Source organism: Acartia tonsa, chromosome 1 (assembly GCF_053477335.1).
Source record: "Acartia tonsa isolate MP-2025a chromosome 1, ASM5347733v1, whole genome shotgun sequence".
NCBI lineage: Eukaryota > Metazoa > Arthropoda > Copepoda > Calanoida > Acartiidae > Acartia > Acartia tonsa.
In genome coordinates this window covers 47,757,539-47,779,902 of record NC_137260.1, presented here as the reverse complement: position 1 = coordinate 47,779,902, position 22,364 = coordinate 47,757,539, and the positions used below count along the sequence as shown (strand labels likewise).

At 32.6% G+C, this 22,364-nt stretch overlaps 1 protein-coding gene across 3 annotated transcripts in view; it reads right to left on the bottom strand.

Annotated features, from left to right (window-relative positions):
• Nucleotides 1-373: 373 nt before the first annotated feature.
• The window catches only part of LOC145322299 (uncharacterized), a 46,792-nt gene continuing 24,801 nt past the window's right edge, over nucleotides 374-22,364 (bottom strand). For all 3 annotated transcript variants that reach the window (XM_080164241.1, XM_080164231.1, XM_080164251.1), the window contains 30 exons: nucleotides 21,232-21,322; nucleotides 20,578-20,633; nucleotides 20,154-20,252; nucleotides 17,467-17,555; nucleotides 17,253-17,328; nucleotides 16,588-16,695; nucleotides 16,160-16,246; nucleotides 15,546-15,602; nucleotides 15,356-15,393; nucleotides 14,993-15,087; nucleotides 14,760-14,815; nucleotides 14,346-14,410; nucleotides 13,727-13,826; nucleotides 13,158-13,252; nucleotides 12,941-13,018; nucleotides 12,267-12,365; nucleotides 11,629-11,698; nucleotides 11,386-11,474; nucleotides 10,679-10,762; nucleotides 10,064-10,106; nucleotides 8,443-8,508; nucleotides 8,114-8,166; nucleotides 7,379-7,478; nucleotides 6,694-6,813; nucleotides 6,129-6,196; nucleotides 4,162-4,294; nucleotides 3,848-3,940; nucleotides 3,297-3,443; nucleotides 2,905-2,990; nucleotides 374-2,119 (listed from right to left, as the gene is read on the bottom strand). In XM_080164241.1, coding sequence (XP_080020367.1) covers nucleotides 1,915-2,119; nucleotides 2,905-2,990; nucleotides 3,297-3,443; nucleotides 3,848-3,940; nucleotides 4,162-4,294; nucleotides 6,129-6,196; nucleotides 6,694-6,813; nucleotides 7,379-7,478; nucleotides 8,114-8,166; nucleotides 8,443-8,508; nucleotides 10,064-10,106; nucleotides 10,679-10,762; nucleotides 11,386-11,474; nucleotides 11,629-11,698; nucleotides 12,267-12,365; nucleotides 12,941-13,018; nucleotides 13,158-13,252; nucleotides 13,727-13,826; nucleotides 14,346-14,410; nucleotides 14,760-14,815; nucleotides 14,993-15,087; nucleotides 15,356-15,393; nucleotides 15,546-15,602; nucleotides 16,160-16,246; nucleotides 16,588-16,695; nucleotides 17,253-17,328; nucleotides 17,467-17,555; nucleotides 20,154-20,252; nucleotides 20,578-20,633; nucleotides 21,232-21,322 — 2,646 coding nt within the window. In that variant the 3' untranslated portion in view covers nucleotides 374-1,914. The remainder of the gene's footprint in view (nucleotides 2,120-2,904; nucleotides 2,991-3,296; nucleotides 3,444-3,847; nucleotides 3,941-4,161; nucleotides 4,295-6,128; nucleotides 6,197-6,693; nucleotides 6,814-7,378; nucleotides 7,479-8,113; nucleotides 8,167-8,442; nucleotides 8,509-10,063; nucleotides 10,107-10,678; nucleotides 10,763-11,385; nucleotides 11,475-11,628; nucleotides 11,699-12,266; nucleotides 12,366-12,940; nucleotides 13,019-13,157; nucleotides 13,253-13,726; nucleotides 13,827-14,345; nucleotides 14,411-14,759; nucleotides 14,816-14,992; nucleotides 15,088-15,355; nucleotides 15,394-15,545; nucleotides 15,603-16,159; nucleotides 16,247-16,587; nucleotides 16,696-17,252; nucleotides 17,329-17,466; nucleotides 17,556-20,153; nucleotides 20,253-20,577; nucleotides 20,634-21,231; nucleotides 21,323-22,364) is intronic.

Genomic DNA, 22,364 nt, shown 5'->3' with positions numbered 1-22,364 from the left:
GTATGCACATTGCTCATGATGTTTTAAAGATATTTAAACTATAGTCTAGCTATTGAAAACAGATTGATTTATTTGAGTGCTTACTCGGATTGGCCTGAATTTTATCGTTTTTATTGCTAGTTTTATATTTAAATTACATTATATGTTTATCCTAGTTGCAAGGCCCCTAGCTTCTTGGTTATTGCGGGTAAGCTCAGAATACAATTATAAAGCTGCGTTGAAAAGTAAAACCTATTCTGACCAGTATTTTCAGTATTTTCCGAGATCTTCAACTACAAAAAACCTGATTACTTTTTATATAAGGGTATTAAATTTCAAACAACAGAAAATATTATTAGAATGCTTTTTACTGCAAGCAATAAAACAAAACATATAAAAGAATTAAATATATTTATGAATATCATTTATTATACAAAGTTTCATTAGATAATTCATAAAAATTATTCACATAAAAATGGTAACTATTTTGGCTAGATTTTAAGAAAAATATACAAAAATAGGCAAATATATAAATTTTTAGAATATATATTAATTTAAATCTAATATCATTATCATTGTACTTTAATTGTCTTTTTCGATAATTTGAGGTAAAAAAATTTCGATAACAAAATATCTATAAAAATAATATTAAGTACAAATTTTAAAACAAAAAAGTACCAAAATTGCAAAAATGAATAATAAAATGTATCATTCATTTTACCTAATTTACATTAATACAGTTTTATTCAAATAACATCATAAACAAGGATGACAACATCCATAAGTAGCAAAGCTCAAAATTCATTGATAGACATCAGGAAAAAATAATCTTTTGATTATGTTGAAAAGACATAAATGAAATAAATCACGAAACCTTTTAAAAATGTAAAATATCTTTTGAAGCATTAAGCTAAGAAGAAGAGCGTAAAATCTAGGAATCGTTCTAGCACCCCAACCAATAGCAAGTCTTTATTAAACTTGGTGAAATATGTATAATGTTGAATTAATTAATCCCTAAAAATTACAGCTGTTTATCTTGAACAGGAGTCAAAAATCATGAAAACTTGAAAAACTAGGAATCGATCTAGCACCCCAACCAATTATCTTATCTTAAAAAAAACTTTATAGAAATGTGTAGAATGTTGACTTAATTAATCCATAAAAATTCCAAAAGTTTATCTTGAACAGGAGTTGAGATAATCATGAAAACTTGAAAAACTAGAAATCGATCTCAATCAATATACAAATCTTAATGAAACTTAGTAAAATATGTAGGATGCAAATTTACTTAATCCCTGAAAATTTCAGTAGTCTGAAAAGGAGTCGATAAAATTACCATTACGGAAACAAACAATCTAGGAATCGATCTAGCACCCTAATTAACAAACATATGGACAAAACAATGTATAGATTAGATGCGCATATATCATGGGAATCTTCACTAAAAATTTCAGCTGTCTATCTTTAATAGGAGCCGAGAAAATTACGTTTCCCCTTCTTTGTCTCAGACAGACGGACGGACATTTCGAATTATAGAGTAGCTTCGCTACTAAAAAATACAAATATAAATTGATAAACATATACATAGATTAAAAGTATAAATTTACTTTTAAGAAGAAAAAAAGAAAATACAAGAAAATATGGAATAATCCAATTTCCAGTATGGCTTCAAATCCGATGAATATCCGCAGGATTAGAACCGGTTCTCAGCCATACTAAAAAATCATGTATAACTTCGTATTACAGACTATTTTCCAGATTTATTAAAATAATAATATTAGAACCAGTTTTGTTAGCCCGGGCCTTCTGCCACTCAGGGCATGCAAATTTGCTTTCAATCTTATAATTTTTTAATTAATATCTGCGGAAATCTGTCTATAATACGATGCAATAAATAACTATTCTTTTGTTTATTATACTAAAAAAGGAAATACTTTATTCATCTGAGGCCGCATTCTGTTTCAAGGTTTCTTGTTTCATCTGCAACAACTCTAATCTGAGCATCTTGATCTGCTCGGCCATGCTGGCCACCTCGACCTTTAGGTTGGTCAGGCTGTCCTCGCTGTTCTCCTTGTCTGCCTTCTCGTCCTGCAGCTCCCAGATGTACGCCTTGCTCATCACCTCCTTCACCCGCCAGAAACTAAGACAATAGAATATATCAAAATTATTAAAAAACACACATTTTTTTACATTATATAAGTTTAAGTAGTAACCCATAATATCTCAAGACAGGGGGAGGAGTTACTTTTTCCCTATGCCTAACTCCTGGAGGTTTCCCAAAACCCTGTGAACCCAATATCAGTGATCCACTAACCCTGCGGGGCTATCCAGTATCTAATATAACCTGACCTAACCTAACCTGAAGTAATAAACAAACAACAAAAAAGAAACTGCCATATACCAATAAAAGGATAAGCCATAGCTAAAGGAAAGCTACTAAAAACATTAGTTTTAATAAGCACTTTTTTCACGAGCGGTTTTGTTTTGTTATTAGTCTTTTATAAAATCGAAGCATGATATTTGCTAAACCTTTATTTCGTTTACCTTTTAAATTTAATAGCATACCAATTACTAAAATAAACTCAGTTAAAACTTAATCTTCTAAAGTTCAGGGATCTAAAGGGATAAGACAATGGGGGATAAATTGGTGTACATACCCATGATACAAAAAATTACCCCTTTTGTAGATTAAATTTAGTGGTTGAAACCTTTAAACCCTCAACTTATTAAACGAACTAATCAAAATTTACTAAAGTCCCAACAGTTATTACGCTAACGAATAAAAAAACCCTATTATAAAACTTTGGGGACTAGTGTAATAAACATCCCGTTGTCCCCTCTCTCGCTCTGTCTAAAATTAGCCGTTGGCTGTAAACAAATTAAGCAAAGAAAGTGGGGTAACAAGAACAAGAATGATAAACTTACGCAGGAGGAGAGGAATCCAGTTCAATTTTGAGGTTCTGCTTGGAACTACGTGGGAAAGATTTCTCCATTTCTAGGACTAACTCAACCTAAATACAATTATCATATAAATTTTGTAGAAGAAAGCAGGGATCTAAAGGGATATAATTATGTTATCCCCAATGGTGATACACAAAATTAACCCTTCTGTAGTTGAAATGTTTGAACCAACCAATCTAAATTCAACAAGAGTTCCCAAAGTTATTAGGCTAACGAATAAGAAAACATTATTATAAAAATTGGGGACTAGTGTAATAAACAGCCCAATGGCCCCTCCTCCCTGAGAAGAAAGGCTTTAAATTTCATCAAAATACACAAGTGTTTATGAGAATTCAAAAAAATATTACAAGCCAAACCTGAGCAGAAAGTTTCTTAAGTTCAGCATTATCCTGAACCTCTTTTATGTCATCAACAGCTAGACCGACCATCAAGTTCATCAAGATGATTCCCATCACAGTTATGAAGGCAACGAACAGGATTACGGTCGCAGCCGGAAAAGGCAGCTAAAATATATTAAAGAATTCAGTATTTTTGAAGGGGATTTCGGCGGCTTTGTTTTTCACTATTTACTGATTGACGCTATTTATAGTGCCTATAAAAAATTACGCCATACTCGCCTACCAATAGTCAATTAAAATGTATACTGGCCTGCCAATGGTAATTTAGTCTGTGCATTATCCTTTCATTGGTCATTTGTATTGCATGTCGTCTTTTTTGATAGACACTATAAAGACCTTGATTAGGATTGTTCAATAAACCAACCCATTAAATAAATATGCTTACAAATAATAATTCATTCATATTCACCAGTGGTCATGACAATATAATATTATCTTACCTTATTTTCTCTGAATATTCCTTCATATTCATATTCACCCGTGGTCATGACAATATAATATTATTCTACCTTATTTTCTCTGAATATTCCTTCATATTCATATTCACCCGTGGTCATGACAAAAGTCTTCAAGTAGGCCCATCCAAAAGTATCAAAGGCTTCCTGAAAATAAAATTTGGATATTAATTCAAATAACATTGATTAAATAAGACAATCTTCATAGCAAAATTCATAGTAGACTTATTTATATTGATTGGATTTTTTTTATTTTTAAAGCTTGGAGACAATCGATAGCAATAAAATTTTCACGTTTGAGCCTTTCTAACAAATGCTAAATTAATGGTTAAGTTAAATTCTTGTTTGGTGTATAAAAAAACTCGCACCTGTTCAATGAGTAGAATATTAAAGCCAAGACTGAAAGCAGCAATGAATAGAGCTATTAGCACGCTCACTTTCACCACCGTCTTGAAGATATCAAAGAACATTATCACGAAAATTCCAAAGAAAGGGAAAAACCTAAATGAAAAAGTTCTTAACAACCCAAATAATTTAACACAATATAAGGTCTTTGTTTCCTTAATTAAAATCTGAAGATGGAAAAACCCATGAAAATAAAAGCGTAGATCTCTAATTTAATGGTAGTAGAGTATAAGAACTAAATAAGCAAAAAATATTGTAGAATTCTTAACGAAATTGTATATAAATTCGTTGTAAAATTGAAAAAAAAACAGAATACCGTTTGGAGGTTTAATCAAATTTTTAGAATTTGATTAGAGATGCTTCGTTTATAACATTCTACTTTGTTGTTCAAGGGATCACCATTCCAAAAATCACAAGAAAAAGATAATGTCATACACAAAATTGTTGCCAAAAATCAGCTTGTTTTTAATATATGTACGGAAGTTTTAGTAAAAATTATAGAGTTGCTACGCTTTCTAAATCGTTCCTAAGCATTACAAGAATCATAATACAAAGTTTGAAATATATAGGACAACTAACATGTCAAGATTAAAATACCAGACGGACGTACCGACCCCAATAATTGAAAAGCTTTGCTTTTAATTCTATAACTTTGTTATAAACAAGGATGACAACATCCATAACAGCGAAGCTCTGAAACGGTAGGACAAACGGACATTAACACTTGTATAGTGATAGAACTGAATAATCAGAATATAAATTAATAAGAGTCAAAGCAAAATTGTGAGTAAATTTGTTGAAAAACTTCTCGACACAGGATAATGTTATCGACATACTTACATTTTTAGGACTTGATTATAGAATTGCTTTGCTTATGATATTGTACTTTGTTGTCCCAGGAACCAGTATACCAAAAATCAGAACTATCGGATAATTAGATCACATAAAAATTTGTTGTTAAAAAAATAAAAAATCAACATGTTAAAAATGTACGTACGGTCTTTCTGGTAATAATTATAGAGTAGCTACGCTTTCTAAATCGTTCCTAAGCATTACCGGAATCATAATACAAAGTTTGAAATAGATATGACAACTAAAATGTCTAGATTAAAATACCAGACGGACGTACCGACCCTAATTAAAGGAAAGCTTTGCTTTCAATTGTATAACTTTGTTTTCTAATGGCAAAGTTAACATAGAGATATGAAAACAAGAATGACAACATCCATAAGTAGCGAAGCACAAAAATCGTATACAAGTAGATTTAAAGTGAATTTTTTAAGATTTAAGAATAGATTTATTGGAGAAAACACAAAACCTAGGTTTCTTTTTATGATGACGACAGTCAAAGTAAATTACATAAAAGATGCTCATAATAATGAGAAAAATTATTTTGATACTGGTTTGAGAGTTTTAAAATTGGACCAAATACAACAAAGATATGGGGAAATATGTAAAACATATAAAAATAGCCAAAAACCTGATAAAAGGCAGTTTGACCGCCACGATTGTTACTATTTAAAACTACCGGAAATTTAATTTTGATATCTATAACTGAAAAAATCAATCTTGAAAATCGGACCATAAACACCAAAGATATGGAGAAAAATCTGAAAAATATAAAACTAGCCTAAAACCTGCAAAAGGCAGTTGGACTGTCATGGTTGTTTCCTTTAATCGACGGTAAATTTAATTTTGATATCTATATCTGAAAAAAATTTGAAAATCGGATCATAAACACCAAAGATATGGAGAAAAATGTTGTCAAAAAGTTTCAGCCTTTTATCATTTATAAGAGCTGAGTAAATCCCATTTCCCCCCATGGCGTTACGGACTGACTGACTGACGAACTGACGGACAAAGTGAATTATAGAGTAGCTTCGCTACCCTAGATACGAGCTTTATAATTACAAAATTAAAATATACATACTTGAGATATCCAAGAATATTGAGCCAGGATATGACAAGAAGAAAAGCACCAGCAGGCCAATGCCAACACTAAATAAATATTTAATATTATGATTAAACTTTCTGTAAGAAATACACCGCTCTAACTGCTGAAAGAGTGCCACAAATTGTCAATTTTAAATGCCAATAACTTTTTGCTATTGAAGCTGAAGGTTTTAAATTTGGGGTATTGGATCTAATTGTGGCAGTCATTTAGCTTTAAAAACGTTAAAGTGTAGGTTTCTTTTGAGTTAACAATACTAATCAAGACTTGTAGAGTAACTTTGCTGGTGCTTTTCCTCAAAGTTCCTATGAAGTACTAGACACCCCCCCCCCCTTATTTTTTTAATAAATAGAAAAAAAGAGGCTACTCAGAATCCAATAAAACATAACCATGCCTGCCCTGAGGAAATAAACGAACTAACAAAAAAATACCCCTCTTCTCAGTTAAATTGATTTCAAATTAAGGCAAGGACGTTCTGTGCTTGACACGGTACTTTGAGGAAAATTGCCAACTTTGAAAAAAAAAATATTTTTAAAAAATGTACCTGATCGGATTGGCATGTTTCAAAGTTAATTTTGAGCGGAATATCCCAAACAAAACCGATAGCAACTACATACACAGTCCAATCCACAAGATTACTCAAGGACAGGTATCTACTCCTCATCTAAAAATGGTTATAAAAGTATATAAAAAGTAGTAAGGTTTTTGTCCAAAGCTTAATATCGAAATAATTTAATAATGCTTGACTGATAGAGTTCTCCTTTTTCGAGTAGCTTCACTTAGATCCCAGGATGGTTTTAGGCTATACCGTTTTTAGATTAAATTCTTTTAATGATTCTAAGCTATTTTCTACACATTCTATAACCCTTTTAAATACTGTTCCCCTAAATACCAGGGGCGCAGCCATTAGTCTTCATTAAAAAGAAATTTATATAGGTGATTTATAGCTATAAGAATTCGATAATATGTCAGCCAAGATCACTTAATAATATTGTCTGAGTAAATAATGGTCAATGATATAGTTTGAATAATAGACTGTGAGGATTTAATTCATCCATAATCATCTTTAATTAATTACAGCCTTTTGTTCGAAATAAACCATTGTATTTGCATGAAGATACACTGTAGCTTGTTTTAAAGTATTTTATGACAACTTTCCAAAAATGTAAAAAGATGAATAAATATATTTACTATTGACGTTAACAAAGCATTTGATAATGCAAGCTTACCCTAAAAATCTGTTGAATTTCAAAAAGAATTCCAAACCCAGCAAATATCAAAACTAGAATTCTCATTACCCATCTAACTTCCTGAACTCCAGAATCATAACTAAAATCAAGAATGATGAAATTTTTAAATCATGGGAAGAACACGAAGTTTTAGGTTTCGTCGTATTCTCCCAATAGCTTTACTCCTATTTCTAGCCCCTGCAGGGGGCTCTAACCCAGGCGGGAATAATCCCTAACCCTGTGGGGTAATCATTAACATTTGCCTAACCTAAAATAATACATCAAAATCTATTGAGAAAATTCGACGAAACCCGCTTCTTCGTTTTCTTTCCATGATCCAGAGTTTTAAAACACCAATGAAGAAAATTTAAAGTAATTATTTTCAGCTATGTTACTATAAAAGAAAATCCTTAATAAATAATTTTACTATTCCTTAAGAAGCGAATTTACTCTATAATTCAAAATATTTCTATAATAACAGTAATCATTTAATGTATAATTTACTTAGAACGTTGGTCTATCGGTCATGCTATAAAAGTCAATACTAAATATCGATATATAAAGCTATCCTGATTTCCTATTTTTATTGTTTGTAACCACTGGACATCTGCTCTTCGTCCATTTGTCAATCTATGATTTTTTGTTCTTTGCTACTTATTGATGTTGTCATCCATGTTTTTTTTTTCATATTGATAGACCGATATTTGATTATAGATACTATAAGAAAGTACTTACAGAACATCTGTAACATTGGTTGAGCTTGAATTTAAATTCATTCTAGCATAAGTCTAAAAACATAATGATTTTAAAAATTTTAAAAAGATAATTTGGTGGAGGAATTGGTCAATTTAAGCATGTCTGATAAAGTTTGTGATGCTATACTTTAAACATTATTTCTAATCGTACTAGGATTCGCTATTTCGAAAATAAAGTTAAAGGGAAAACTATTTCAATAAAAATTTTATATAAAAAAGGCAAAAGATCAAAATTGTTTTCGTAGATATTGAGATCTTAAGCATCAGACAAAAAAACCTTACTATTTTATAAAGCAGGATTATGTTTACCGTTTCATTGAGTGTAAGTAATGAATATGAGGTGATTGATGCCAGGTACAGCAGGTACATTATCAACTAAAATACAAGTTTCATTGAGTGTAAGTAGTGAGTAGGAGGTGATGGAAGCCAGGTACAGCAGGTACATTATCAACTAAAATACAAGTTTCATTGAGTGTTAGTAGGGAGTATGAGGTGATTGATGCCAGGTACAGCAGGTACATTATCAACTAAAATACAAGTTGCATTGAGTGTAAGTAGTGAGTAAGAGGTGATTGATGCCAGGTACAGCAGGTACATTATCAACCAAAATACAAGTTTGATTGAGTGTAAGTAGTGAGTAAGAGGTGATTGATGCCAGGTACAGCAGGTACATTATCAACTAAAATACAAGTTGCATTGAGTGTAAGTAGTGAGTAAGAGGTGATTGATGCCAGGTACAGCAGGTACATTATCAACTAAAATACAAGTTGCATTGAGTGTAAGTAGTGAGTAAGAGGTGATTGATGCCAGGTACAGCAGGTACATTATCAACCAAAATATAAGTTTGATTGAGTGTAAGTAGTGAGTAAGAGGTGATTGATGCCAGGTACAGCAGGTACATTATCAACTAAAATACAAGTTTCATTGAGTGTAAGTAGTGAGTAAGAGGTGATTGATGCCAGGTACAGCAGGTACATTATCAACCAAAATACAAGTGTAAGTAGTGAGTAGGAGGTGATTGAAGCCAGGTACAGTAGATACATTATCAACTAAAATATAAGTTTCAATGAGTGTAAGTAGTGAGTAGGAGGTGATTGATGCAAGGTACAGCAGGTACATTATCAACTAAAAACAAAATATAACAACTATAGTAAGAAGTTTACTAAATTAGGAATAAGGTATAGCCAACAAGCGAAAAAAATCTATAATAATATTTGGGGGGCATATAAAAAGTTAGTCAATTCTATAAAGCATTGCCCCCCCAAACGACAATTGAAAAGCACGAATAGGTTTCGTGATTTTTTCCCGAATCAATTTCGTTGTTGGTATAATCTGCAACCAAATAATCTTCAAAACTGGTTGATTGGTTGGTAAATATATCAGTAATGAAATTGTTTCTCGGTGTCTAGCTTACTTTAAGCTTACAATCACTTTTATATAGATTATGAAGTTTGCCAAACACATATTTAACAGATTTAATTAACTTAAATAATGAAGAAACGTGATGTAAATTAATTCGTCTAGTAAAACGGCAGGATCGAAAATTCCAAAATTTTTAGGTTAGAGGCGTTTTGGAGATTAAGCTACGAGAAAAAATTATCGGGTATAGTCCTTTCCACGACATCCCTCCATAAGGAGCGATTCTTCGTATTTTTAAAATGGCTTTTTATAGGTTATTTTAGGTTAAGTTAGGTTATATTGTGTTAGGTGATTGCCCCACAGGGTTAGGTAATTGGCCCCGCAGGGTTAGAGCCCCCCACAGGGACTAGAAATAGGAGAAAAGCTACTGTGAAAAATACGAAGAATCACTCCTTATGGAGGGATGTCGTGGAAAGGACTATACCCAAATTATCTTAAAAAGCTTATTTTGTAAACAAAATATAATTGAGTCCTGCACAGAGTTAGTTAAATTTAATAAAAGATTGTTTACCTGGGTATAGAAAACATATCGGCCAACAAATTTCCATTTTTGCCTGAAAAAAAATTTGTTCCATTTCTAATATTTTTATTGCACTCTTCTAAGCTTTAAAACTTTAGGGACTTTGGTTAAATCCTGAATGGATTATACAAAGAAACAGAGTTTGAATTATTCCAACAATCATTCAGGAGTAAAGTTAAGTTAAAACATGTACATTTCATCCAAAAAAATTCTCGCATTAATGTCACTAAATATAAAAAATCTTCGCCTGCTATAAATTCTTTTTTTTTTTAAATTGGACAGATTATTGTGTCTGAGAGCCCATCTAGGATAATAAATCTATTGCAAAATTTAATTCTATCCAAACTTACCCGATAAGAGCAATACTAAGAGGATGTCTGAGTAAGTTGTATTGCTTGTCTCTCAATATTATCATCAGAGGATGGTTTAACTTACCCTGATAAGAGCAATACTAAGAGGATGTCTGAGTAAGTTGTATTGCTTGTCCCTCACCATTATCATCAGAGGATGGTTTAACTTACCTGATAAGAGCAATACTAAGAGGATGTCTGAGTAAGTTGTATTGCTTGTCTCTCACCATTATCATCAGAGGATGGTTTAACTAACCTGATAAGAGCAATACTAAGAGGATGTCTGAGTAAGTTGTATTGCTTGTCTCTCACCATTATCATCAGAGGATGGTTCATCATTCTAAACAAAATAATTTAAATCACCTTATAATAACGTAACAGGATCTGTATGTGTCTGTGTGTATCGAAGGATCTCGCTAATCTAGATTTGGTTCTCCTTAACAGGGTAGCTTCTCATAGGTCCTGGTAAGGTTTATGACTATTTTGGGGGAGGGTAACACTAACCTACAAAGAAAAATAGACTCTAAAAATTCCCCCCTTCAAAAACAATTTTAAATATTATTCTAAATACTAAAATTGAAAGTGTGGGAGGGGGGAAACTTCCTCTCCCTTACTCTTAAGTTACCCTAGAGGCCTCTAGGGACGTATCTGCTAGTTGATATTAAAGCAATAAATACATGTAGTTGATTTTTTTCTTTGTTTGTTAAGAAATGTATTTTCGCTTCAATTGCTAGAATCTTTTTATTATTCTTTTTGATTCACACCTTATTCTTAAGTTAACGCTCATTTCTTCTCATTATGTTAATATGTATTATGTATATTGGTATTATGGTATGATGTGTGTTTGTATGGGCTAAGTCATGTATGTATTAAACATCCACAAAGATCTCCTTTAACTCTTTTAATTCTTTAAAACAGAGATTTTTTGTGTGAGACAGTGTTTTTGTGTAATAAAAATCCTACCTAACAGCAGCATTTTGATGGTAAGGTTCATTAAAAGGATTTATTAAGTCTTCTTCATCTATTTCAGCATATCTGTATCCTCCATTATCCTATCAATTAATATCAGTGTCACAAAATTCATTTCAAATTTTCAAAAAATTGTTCTTAAATCATAAAAGTTTCAATGCTATATTACCCTCATGGAACGACAATTGTACTACATCAACCCATACCTCCATATTTTCAAAAAAACGTATGTCTTACCATAGAATAGTTGTAAGCATCGTCAACAAATTCAACATCAATTGTCATTATATCCAGTCCACGTTTCTTGCTGAAAAAGATTACAATTAATTTGTATTTTTAGCTTTTGTAACGACCAACAAAGGTTATGGAAGTACTAGACCTTGCATAAAATTATGTGAATATATGTATTGATATATGTATATGTAATACTAATATCTATCTGTTTAGAATTTGCTGAAAAATATTACTATTAAACAGAAATATAATTACTTTTTTCTTTCTTTCTTTTTTACCTCACCCTTGCTTCATTGAGAATTTTAGAAATCACTGTAATTAATACTTTCTCCAAAAGTTTTCTTTAAATTGTAAAACTAACTTCTTTTCTCAATTGTTTTTAAAGATATACGGCTGAAATTGTTTATGTGAGGATTCCCTACTTTATATGATTTACTTGATTCGTTGTACCGTCAGTCACGCTACAAAATATAAATATTAAACACATGTGAAATGTTTCGTGAATTTTCTAAAAAAAAAATCAAAATTCTTAATTTATGACCACTGAACATCTTTTTTTTAGATAACTTTGTTTGAATCCCTATTTTTTTGTGATGTGCTACTCATAGATGTTGGCATCCTTGTTTTTAAATAAAACATACTCTTTGCTAATTTTGATACATCTATCAAACACAATCTCAGCCAGATCGGGAAATGTTCTGATGAGCATTCTCATCGGCGTATTTGGCACAGTCTCCCTCCTAAATATAGTTTCTGATTAGCAAGGACAATTATATCCAAGAAAGCTGAGCCTGTTTTGGATCCAAGGCATTCCTCTTACTCTACTTATCTATTTAGAGCTTGTACTTTGCATGCCACATTCACGGGTTACAGCGAAAATAGGAAGAAGATGTAGGAACAATTTCAATCCCCTTTTTTCAACCTCCTCCCCTCAACCCCTGGTTAATCCCTTTGCACGCCACTAAAATCTCCCCAATCATACAAACCGATTAATATTTTTCGATATTTTCAACTAGGAAGGGGACAATGGGCTGTTTGTTACACTAGTCCCCAAAGTTTTATAATAACGTTTTCTTTATTCGTTGGCTGAATAACTTTAGGAACTTTTATTGAATTTTGATTGGTAAGTTTAGTGTTCAAACGTTTCAACAACTGGTTGTAATCTACAGAAGGTGTATCATCATTGGGGATGTAGATCAATTTATCAGCCATTGTCTATTCTCTTGAGATCCCTGGACATTTTGACATACATTTTAAATAAATTAATGTCAATTTGACTTTGACAAAGCAGTTGTTATTAATAAAAAGACACTACCTTTGATCAGTATACTGTGAGGTTGATCTAAGAGCCTCTTTCCAAACACTGCTGTTTAAAATCACCTCGGCACAGGATCTAAAATATGTACTCTTATATAAAAGTAACTGGATGTCTGTCTGTGTGTATGTGTATACTGAATTTAAGTGGCCGTCTGTATAAGTAATCTGAAATATTACAAAAAGAACATCTTTACATTTAATAAAATTTGAAGTACCTTTTTCCTTTCTGAATAGCGATTTCAAGAGCATTACAATTTTCAGTGTCTAGAATTGATATATCAGCACCATGTTCTAACAGCAACTCAATAATCTGAAATTAAAAGATGTTAAAAACGAAGGCGTTTAATTTTTTAGTATGTAGAAAATCTTTCAAAAAGTAAGTTGGATTTATTTGACGATTTGAGATACTCGCGATCGTGGATCAACGCGTAGCGCATCCGCTTAACACCGCGTCATAACTAAAGAAGTAAAAATGGTCCCTACTGCTGCCATGTCAGGTGGACGACATTAATAGTTAGAGAAGGGTGAAGGCATCGGCCAAAAATAGACGAAACTCTTTACCATATACAGTTAAGACTTCCATGCAGACAAAGGTCATGTAATCAAAGAGTTGGTTGTCTGTTGGGGGGTTACCCCGACCCCGGGTGTTTGGATAAAAAGGAGATATTTTGCTCTCATTAGTTATCCTTGGTTGTTGCATATGATTTAGAGTGTCATGGACAGCAGCCTCGCCCGTAAGAGGTATGAAGACGATTTAAAATGCTGGTTCACTTCATATACTAACATGATGATGTCCATATTCAGCAGCAACATGTAGAGGGGTTGTATGCTTCCTATCAAGAGGATCCACAGGGCTACCATATTCCAACAAGGTCTCTGCACATCTTTTAATAAAAGATATGTTAGTAAATACAAACTATTTGGGTTGATTGGATTAATTAATATAATCATCAATGCAAGTGGTGTGCAAAATATTTTGTCAGGGGAGGGGTGTATAGACCCCTCTACACACACATTCTGCACGCCTCTGCATCAATCTTTATAATAAAGTAACAGGATCTTTGTCTGTCTGTTTTTACCTATATGGTTCTCCTTTATAGTGTAGCTTTTCAAAGTCTCTGGGGACATTTACAACCACCCTCCCTAGAGAAATAGCCCCTAGAAAAAATTATGTTATCGAATTCAACTCCCCCCCCCCCTTAAGTGCCTATAGAGGCACCTAGGGGCTTAGCCGCTATTGTATTCTAACATTGAACATGCACGTAGCTAGAAGAGAATTAAAACTGAAGAAAAGCTTTTAGTTTGCCTAAAACTCTCCACTCATCAATATAAAAGATTGGAATTTCTTACTTGTAAAATAATCAATGAATCACAGCCCCTGATAAAAATAAGAATAAACCTACCCATAGCAACCAGCAGCTGCGGCACAATCCAAAGGAGTCCAAAACTTGTTATTCTGATCTGTTGTCTAAAACAGTAATATACAAAATTATAAAAAGGATTTTTGGATCATGGAAAGAAAACGAAGTAGTGGGTTTCATCGTATTTTCACAGTAGCTTTTCTCCTATTTTTTCCCCTTCTGGGAGCTCTAATCCTGCGGGACCTTTCTCCTAACCTAGCATGACGATCATTATCATTTACCTAAACTAACACCCAACCTAAAATAACCTATCAAAAGTTACAGCGAAAATACGACGTAATCTACTACTTCGTTTTCTTTCCAAGATCCGGATTTATAAGGTATATCTATAGAATTTGAATTTAGATGATATTTAATGCCAATGGCATATTATTTAAATTTATTTAAAGGACATACCTTAGAATTATTGTCTAATAAAAGTTGGACACATCCAATTCTTCCGAATGAGGCAGCTAAAAACAGGTAAAGTTTTTATATAATTTTTTGAAAAATAAATAACAAAAGTACCTAGTTCATTTCTTTTACTAATTAAGAAAATTAAGAACTATGAAAAAAACTTTATCTTGGAGAAATAAAAAAATTTGTGTCATTAGTTACAAAATAAATAAAATTTTTTTCACAAAGTTTACCTAAGTGTAAAGGTGTATTATCATCTTCGTCTTTATCCTTGACAGAAACCTTATCTTTCTCTATGATAGCTTCTATAACTTCAGTATGACCATTCCTAAAGTTAATATCATTAACCATTTAAGCTAATTAAAGGTTTTATAAAACATTTATATAGTTTTTTTAATGTGATCAAATATGACATTTTTTCTAATGGGAGGGTAAAGATACCCTCCTCCAATACAGTTAATGTACATTTTAAAAAAGATTCCCTGTACAGAAGAACCAGGAGATAGATTCTTCGCCACAGACAGAAAAAAAGCTTACTACTTTATATAATAGGGTAATTTATGATTTGGGCTATTATGAGATAATGAAAATCTTACTTGGCTGCTAGATGAATAGGAGATTGTTCGTCTTCATTCTATTATAAAAAATATAAATATTATCAAAAAACAGTAATAAAACAATTAAAATGGAATTACATTATTAGATTGATTTTTCTTTCTTTTGAATATAAATTATAATTTTCTTAGTATAGTTTTGAAAGTTTAGAAAAAAGATAATAAAGTTTACCTTATTGTCAATGTCAGCATCATGTTCTAAAAGTATTCTAACACACTCAGCATGACCCTAAATATAAACATATGTGTATTTACTGAAGCTTTTTATAGTGCCTATAAAAAATGACGTCATACGAGCCTACCATTAATCAATTAAAATGTATACAGGCCTGCAGCATTAGTAATTTGGTTTGTGTATTGGCATTTCTTTGGTCAAATTTGTATTGAATAACGTCATTTTTTAGAGCTTTGAATTTACTATGTATTCTTCATCAACAATTTTATGGTAATGATAAATCCACCTACTATAAAATAGGCCTTTTCACTTGAAGTACCTAGATAGCAGAGTCCCCACTTATTAACTTTAAAAATAAATTCATAATATGAGGAGAGGGATTTTTTCTTTATGCCTTACACATGTGGGATTTATTAACTCTGCAAGACATTTACATGGGATGTCCTGACTCTATCCTGACCTAAAATAAATAAAAATACACCAATGAATACCCCTCGTTATTTTTTATTTATTTCAAAATAAGGGTGTTGGGTGAGGTTTCTTATCCTTTGAGAACTTTGGAGAACTACTTTTATATATGTTCTTATTTGAATATAATTATATATTTTTACCTTTTTGGCTGCAATATGTAGAGGAATTTCATCAAACTGATCATTTTCATTAATAAGAGGTAGACAAACTTCATTCTGTAGGAGCTCCTAAATCATATTAAACTGCAAGAAGAAATGATTTCAATAATACCAAATTAAAGAATATACTTCTAAATTTTCATTAAAAAATTCATGTTGAATCCTCTATTTCATTTTAATTACGAGAAACTATTGGGCAAATGGATGCTTTACACAGCAATTATAGGGCTTATGGCTGACAACCTTATCCCATATCCATGAAAAAGCCACATTGTTATAGAAACATTGACAAATTGTCTACGGCCTATGCTGCTCCCCCTGTGGAGTGAAAACGGCTTGTTACTGTGTTTTTAATGTCCAACTTATTTACAAGAGAGAATTGTAAAAAAGCTTTGACAACAAAATCATACCTTTAAAATTTCACTGTTTCCAACATCACAGAGAAGGTGAAGAATATTGTGGTCATTTTTATCAACCTCTGTTAGGCTAGCACCATATTCAATTAATACATTCATCAACTAAAATATTTCAGTACTATATTAGGAACTAGCGGCTGCGCCTCTAGTGGAACTTTAAATGTTTAGTTAATTGGTTTAAGTCTCTACGATACCTATCTATGTTGCGTTCAAGTCTCTACGATACATATCTATGTTGCATTCATTCTCTATGAGCCAAAAAAAAGAGATTTTTTGTGATTTCTCTCGGGAGGGTGGTGGTACCCTCCCTAAAAATAGTTATAAACCTTCCCGGGACCTCTGAGAAGCAACCCTTTGAGGGAGAACCCAATAGGTTCAGCGGTTAGCGAGATCCTTCGGTAAAAACAAACAAACACACATCCTGTTACTTTATTATAAGGATATCGGAGTATATTCTGAGTAAAAACATTAGAGTAAAACACTAGAGGGGGAAGGGGTTAAATAATTGTATTTCCCTTTTCCAATGACCTTGTGCCGACTGTGTGACTGTCTTTGGAAATCAACCAATAGTGTTGGGAATATTAACACAGCCAAGTGTTTTTAACAGATCATTAGCCTATTAATCAGTAGAAGAAATTTTCACCGAAAAAATAACTTACTTCTAAATTTCCCTCAAGAGCAGCAATCATGACTGGAGTTAATGTGTCCTGGTCTCGAGCTGTATGGTCTGCTTTGCTGAAAAGAATTAGAATTTTTGAAAATGCAAATCACCCTAAATAATTTACTTATAGGAATTTTTTAATTCTTGAAAGGTCATTACTTACATATGAAATATTTGATTCTTAAAACTTTGAAGTTTTTAAAATAACTTACTTATCAATTAATAACTTTGCAATCTCCAGATGTCCGTTTTCAGCTGCAATATGCAGCGCCGTCTGGTTCATATTATTTTTGGCATCTATTTCAGTAAAACACAATCATAAATTGAACTCTTACTTTTTTGAGAATCTGTTCTAAAAGTGCAACTTGTCTGTCAAAAAATACTGAGCACTGTCAGTCATATAAATGACCGCCAGTCATATTTGTGGCAATGTGAAAAAATAAAAGAATGAAAAAGTTTATTGAATTGACGATAATAGGTACAGAAAACTCAGAGAATGTACTTACGTCTAGAGAGTATAATGGCGAAAAACTGTGGAAGAAATTAGGCCTAGCTCTTCCAAACTTTTCAAACTAATCAAAAGATTAAACGGCAAATCTGCTAGCACTGGCAATAGACCAATCAAATTTAAAGGCAAATATATTTCCTGTCCTGTAAAAATTGCAAATAATTTCAACAAACAATATTCAGCTGTAGTTCATCATAAAAGTTCCAGAGAAAGCAGAATCATCACAGATAACATCAGGAAAAACAACCTTGATAACCAACATGCTCACACTGATGACGAAACTAAAGAAGCTATAAAGAAAAGTAAAGTATCAAAAGCCATAGGTCCTGATAACATCACCAATTTACACCTTAAACACCTGGGAAATAAAGGTATTTCTTTTCTAACCAAAATATTCAACCTTTCCTTAAATTCCAGCAAAATACCAGCAATTTGGAAACAATCAATAATCTTCCCACTTTTAAAACCTGGCAAAGATCCTTCTGACTCTAAATCCTACAGACCTGTGTCCATCCTCTGTCCTGCAATCAAGATACTTGAGCGCCTTGTGCTTCCAACCTTGGATCACCATCTTAAAGTTCCAACTTTTCAACATGGTTTTCGGAAAAACCACTCTACCATCACAGCTCTACATGATTTCAACGAACATGTATGTAAAGGTTTTAATCAGAATCTACCCCCTGACAGAACTCTGCTCGTGCAACTTGACCTTTCAAAAGCATTTGATATGGTAAATCACGATAAGCTTTTGAAAGGACTTAATGATTCTGACCTTCCACCACACCTTAAAAGATGGTTAAATTGTTACCTGAGAGGTAGACAAACTAAAGTACAGTTTAGAAATAAACTATCAACATCCAGGAATGTCCGCACAGGTGTACCTCAAGGGGCAGTTACCTCCCCCCTTCTTTTTTGCTTTTACCTTGCAAATATTCCTGACCCACCAGAAGATATCTTTATTATCCAATATAAAGATTATATCTCCATATACACTTCTGGCGTTGATATCCAGGCTTTAACCATCAAGATAAATGCATACCTGGATAAACTACTTGATTTTCTGGATGAAAGAGAACTCCTGGTTTCTCCAGAAAAATCTACAGTCACTCTTTTCTCACCCGATACCAAAGATTACAAAATACACCCTCAAGTCTTTCTTAGAAATAATTTAATCTCCCTTGAAAACAAGCCAAAGTTATTAGGAGTAGTATTTGACTCGCTCCATAAATTTTGTCATCACACTCAGTCTTCCATTAATAATGCTAAACCAAGGATTAATATCCTGAAATGCCTGGCTGGATCAGACTGGGGACAGGATAAAGAAACCCTAGTCAACACCTATAAATCTATTGGCAGAAGTGTCTTAGAATATGGGTGTCCCATCTGGAGCTCTATAATTAGCCCTAGTCAATGGCAAAATTTACAAACTATCCAAAATCAAGCTCTTAGGATAGCTACTGGCTGCTTGAAAATGTCCAGCATAGATCATCTCCATCAAGAAACAAAGGTTCTACCCCTACAACCCCATGCTCAGCTTATTACCAAACAATTCCTGCTCGCTTCACACTTACCTGGCCACCCTGGACAGAAGCACCTGGATCGCCCCCCAGACCCAAGACAGATGAAAAAAACTGCCCTCCAATATAGAAACGAAATTAGACGCATTACTCCTATTACAAATAAACCAGAGTTAAAAAGAGGCCTTAAATCTCTGCACACAAAAACCGTTGCAACTGTTAAAAGCAAATATAAGAACAACAGAGTCCTCAACTTCAAACCCCCAGAAATTAGTAAATCAGAGAACACACTAACTAGAAAGGCCCGCTGTTCTCTATCCCAACTCAGATCTGGTTTTAGCACTAAAGTAAATGACTACAATCACCGTATCAACGAAGAAATTGACAACAAATGCCCAGCTTGTCAAGTTTCCCCTCATGATGTCCCCCACCTTTTCAACTGCAACTCCAACCCTACAGATCTGAATCCTATCGACCTTTGGAAAAAACCGAGAAAAGTAGCAAGATTTCTACAGCTAGATGACAACCCTAAACCAGACCGATGAAATGGCTACACACACACACACAGAAAGTATAAGAGCAAATAACCACTAAAATACGTCCTACAAAATGAGAATGAATAAATGGGTTTGTAGGTTTCTTTGTACGATTGAACAAAAATTCCAATTACAATGCGTACTGACCTATTATTGGTCATTTGGATTGTATAACGTTTTTTTTATTTAGCGCTATAAGATGCTTCGTAAATTCCCATACTAATTACTATTTTTGAGAATCATTACCTAAGTTTGTTCTTTTCTCTCAATATTAAGTATTTTATCCCCAGTAAGAAGGAGATTCTTGTAATTAATCTATTAATATGATTGTTTCCTATATTAGCTCCATATTCAAGTAGAAGTTGTACAACATTGGTTTGTCCAGTTCTGGCCGCGCTGTGAAGCGGGGTCTCAGGTTCATTATTCGCCTGATTCACCTGAAATAAGGAGTTAAAAAGGCATTATTTAGATCATTCTAAAAACATTAACGTCCAATAGAAGCAAAGCAAAATATACCCCTAAACATTAAGAGGTTTGAAGCAAGAAGAAAGAGAAAACAGGAAGAAAAGTATTGCAAATAAAAGAAAAAAAATTTTTAGTTCAAACATTAGAACATAAATTTTGCATATTAATTTTTGTTTGTTTAGTAATATACAAAATAGAGAGGAAACAAAAAGATAGAAAGAAGCAAACAATTTTTTAGGGCTGGAAATAAAAATAAGACAAACAGACTAAAAGACAAAATGGCAATTAATTTCCTACCTGATTTTCTAGGCCTCGTTCAAGCAACAGTTTAACTATATCAACACAGCCACCATCTATTAATACACATAATGTAAAGCATTTAATAAATTTTAAAATATATTAGAGCTACTTTGAAAGTTATACATTGGTGTCATGACCTGTTCTTAACGTGGATAACCACAAGAAAACAACATTGCATATTATTTTAGTATTTCTCTGAATCTAATCTTAATAATTAAGAAGGCCAAACATCCATGAGACAATCAACCATTTGATTGCTCGATATTTGTCTAAAAAGCATGATAAAGAGATGCGCCTAATTCTAGGCCAATTCCTTATTAGTGAACTATTCAAACCGCTCATTTTCAAATGTTTTGGAACAATTTTAACGTCCGCGACTTTAGGCGAAGATTTGGGCCCTGAAACGATCGACTGCGCAATTTGTTACGTCACAGTTATTGGGGTATCACAGCAAAGTTCTAGTACGAAGCTCTTTATAGTGTCTATAAAAAGAGGATAAATTTAAAACTTTTAGCCGAAAAATACCGGATGACGTCATTTTAAAATAATGGACAATTGTATTATGAAGTCATTCAAAAAACTTTGACCAAAAGTTTTAAATATATCCCCTTTTTTATAGGCAATAATAATAGCCGTCTAACAACAACCTACCAACTGCCAGGAACAGCGGAGTCATTCCCCTGCCATCCTGTTGCTGAGCCAAAACATCAAATTCATCCAGGTTTAATATCACTCTGATCACCTTAAGCAAATTTGGATCATAGAAAGTAAACGAACTAACGGGTGTCGTCGTATTTTCAAAGTAGCTTTTGATAGGATATTTTAGGCTAGGTAAATGTCAATGATTTCCCTCAGGATTGAAAATAGCCCCTATATTGTTAGAGCTTCGTTTTCTTTCCATGACCAGAAAATTTTATTTAACTTCGATAACATATCTCTTAAACATACGTAGGATAAAGATTTTGTCCCAAACCAGTGCAACCCTAATGTATTTATAATATGCATTAAATGTAAATTACTTAGAAGTTCCTATTTGAAAGGACGTGCGAAAGATCCTAATCAAACAGTAGCTGCTATATTATAAGAATCTTAACGCCAACAATGAATAATTAAATGAATAAATAAACATTAGGTATTCTTAAAAGATAATAAAAATATAATTAGTTAGATAAACTTTAATGTCAAGTTTATGAAAAAAAGATAAGCCTGAATTTTATTTGTAAAAGGTGAAAATATATTAGGAGAAGGGGCGTGCACGGGGATAAGCTAGGAGAGGGTTGGTTTATATTTGTATAGAATACAAAAATAAACACATTTATAAAAACAAATTGAGATATGAACCTGGTTTAACATATATAATTTACATTTACATACAAACAGACAGACAGACATATTGATTAAAGATAAGCTTAAAACAACAATTTACATGTTTTGAAGGTTAGGGTCCAGGATGGCGAATTATTAAAAATTTAATTTTGTATGCTCAGCTGATCTTCTTTCTAATTACAGAACCTGAAGTCCTCCCCTTGGTATTCATTATAAAAAGTTTTTAAGGTAATGATCAAACCATAAGAAGAATACCAAACTGCATACTTTTGCACCACTTTTGACGTCATATTCTCCATATCTTTTTTAGGGGTTTTCTTTCCCACTTCTCCTCTCATCTTCCTAATTATATGAATCACAGGAATCAAAAGTGACACAAAAGAAATGCAGTTTGGTCTTCGTCAAACCATAACAGTGGCGAGGATGGGGTTTTCAAGAGGTGAGATAAGCAAAAAAAA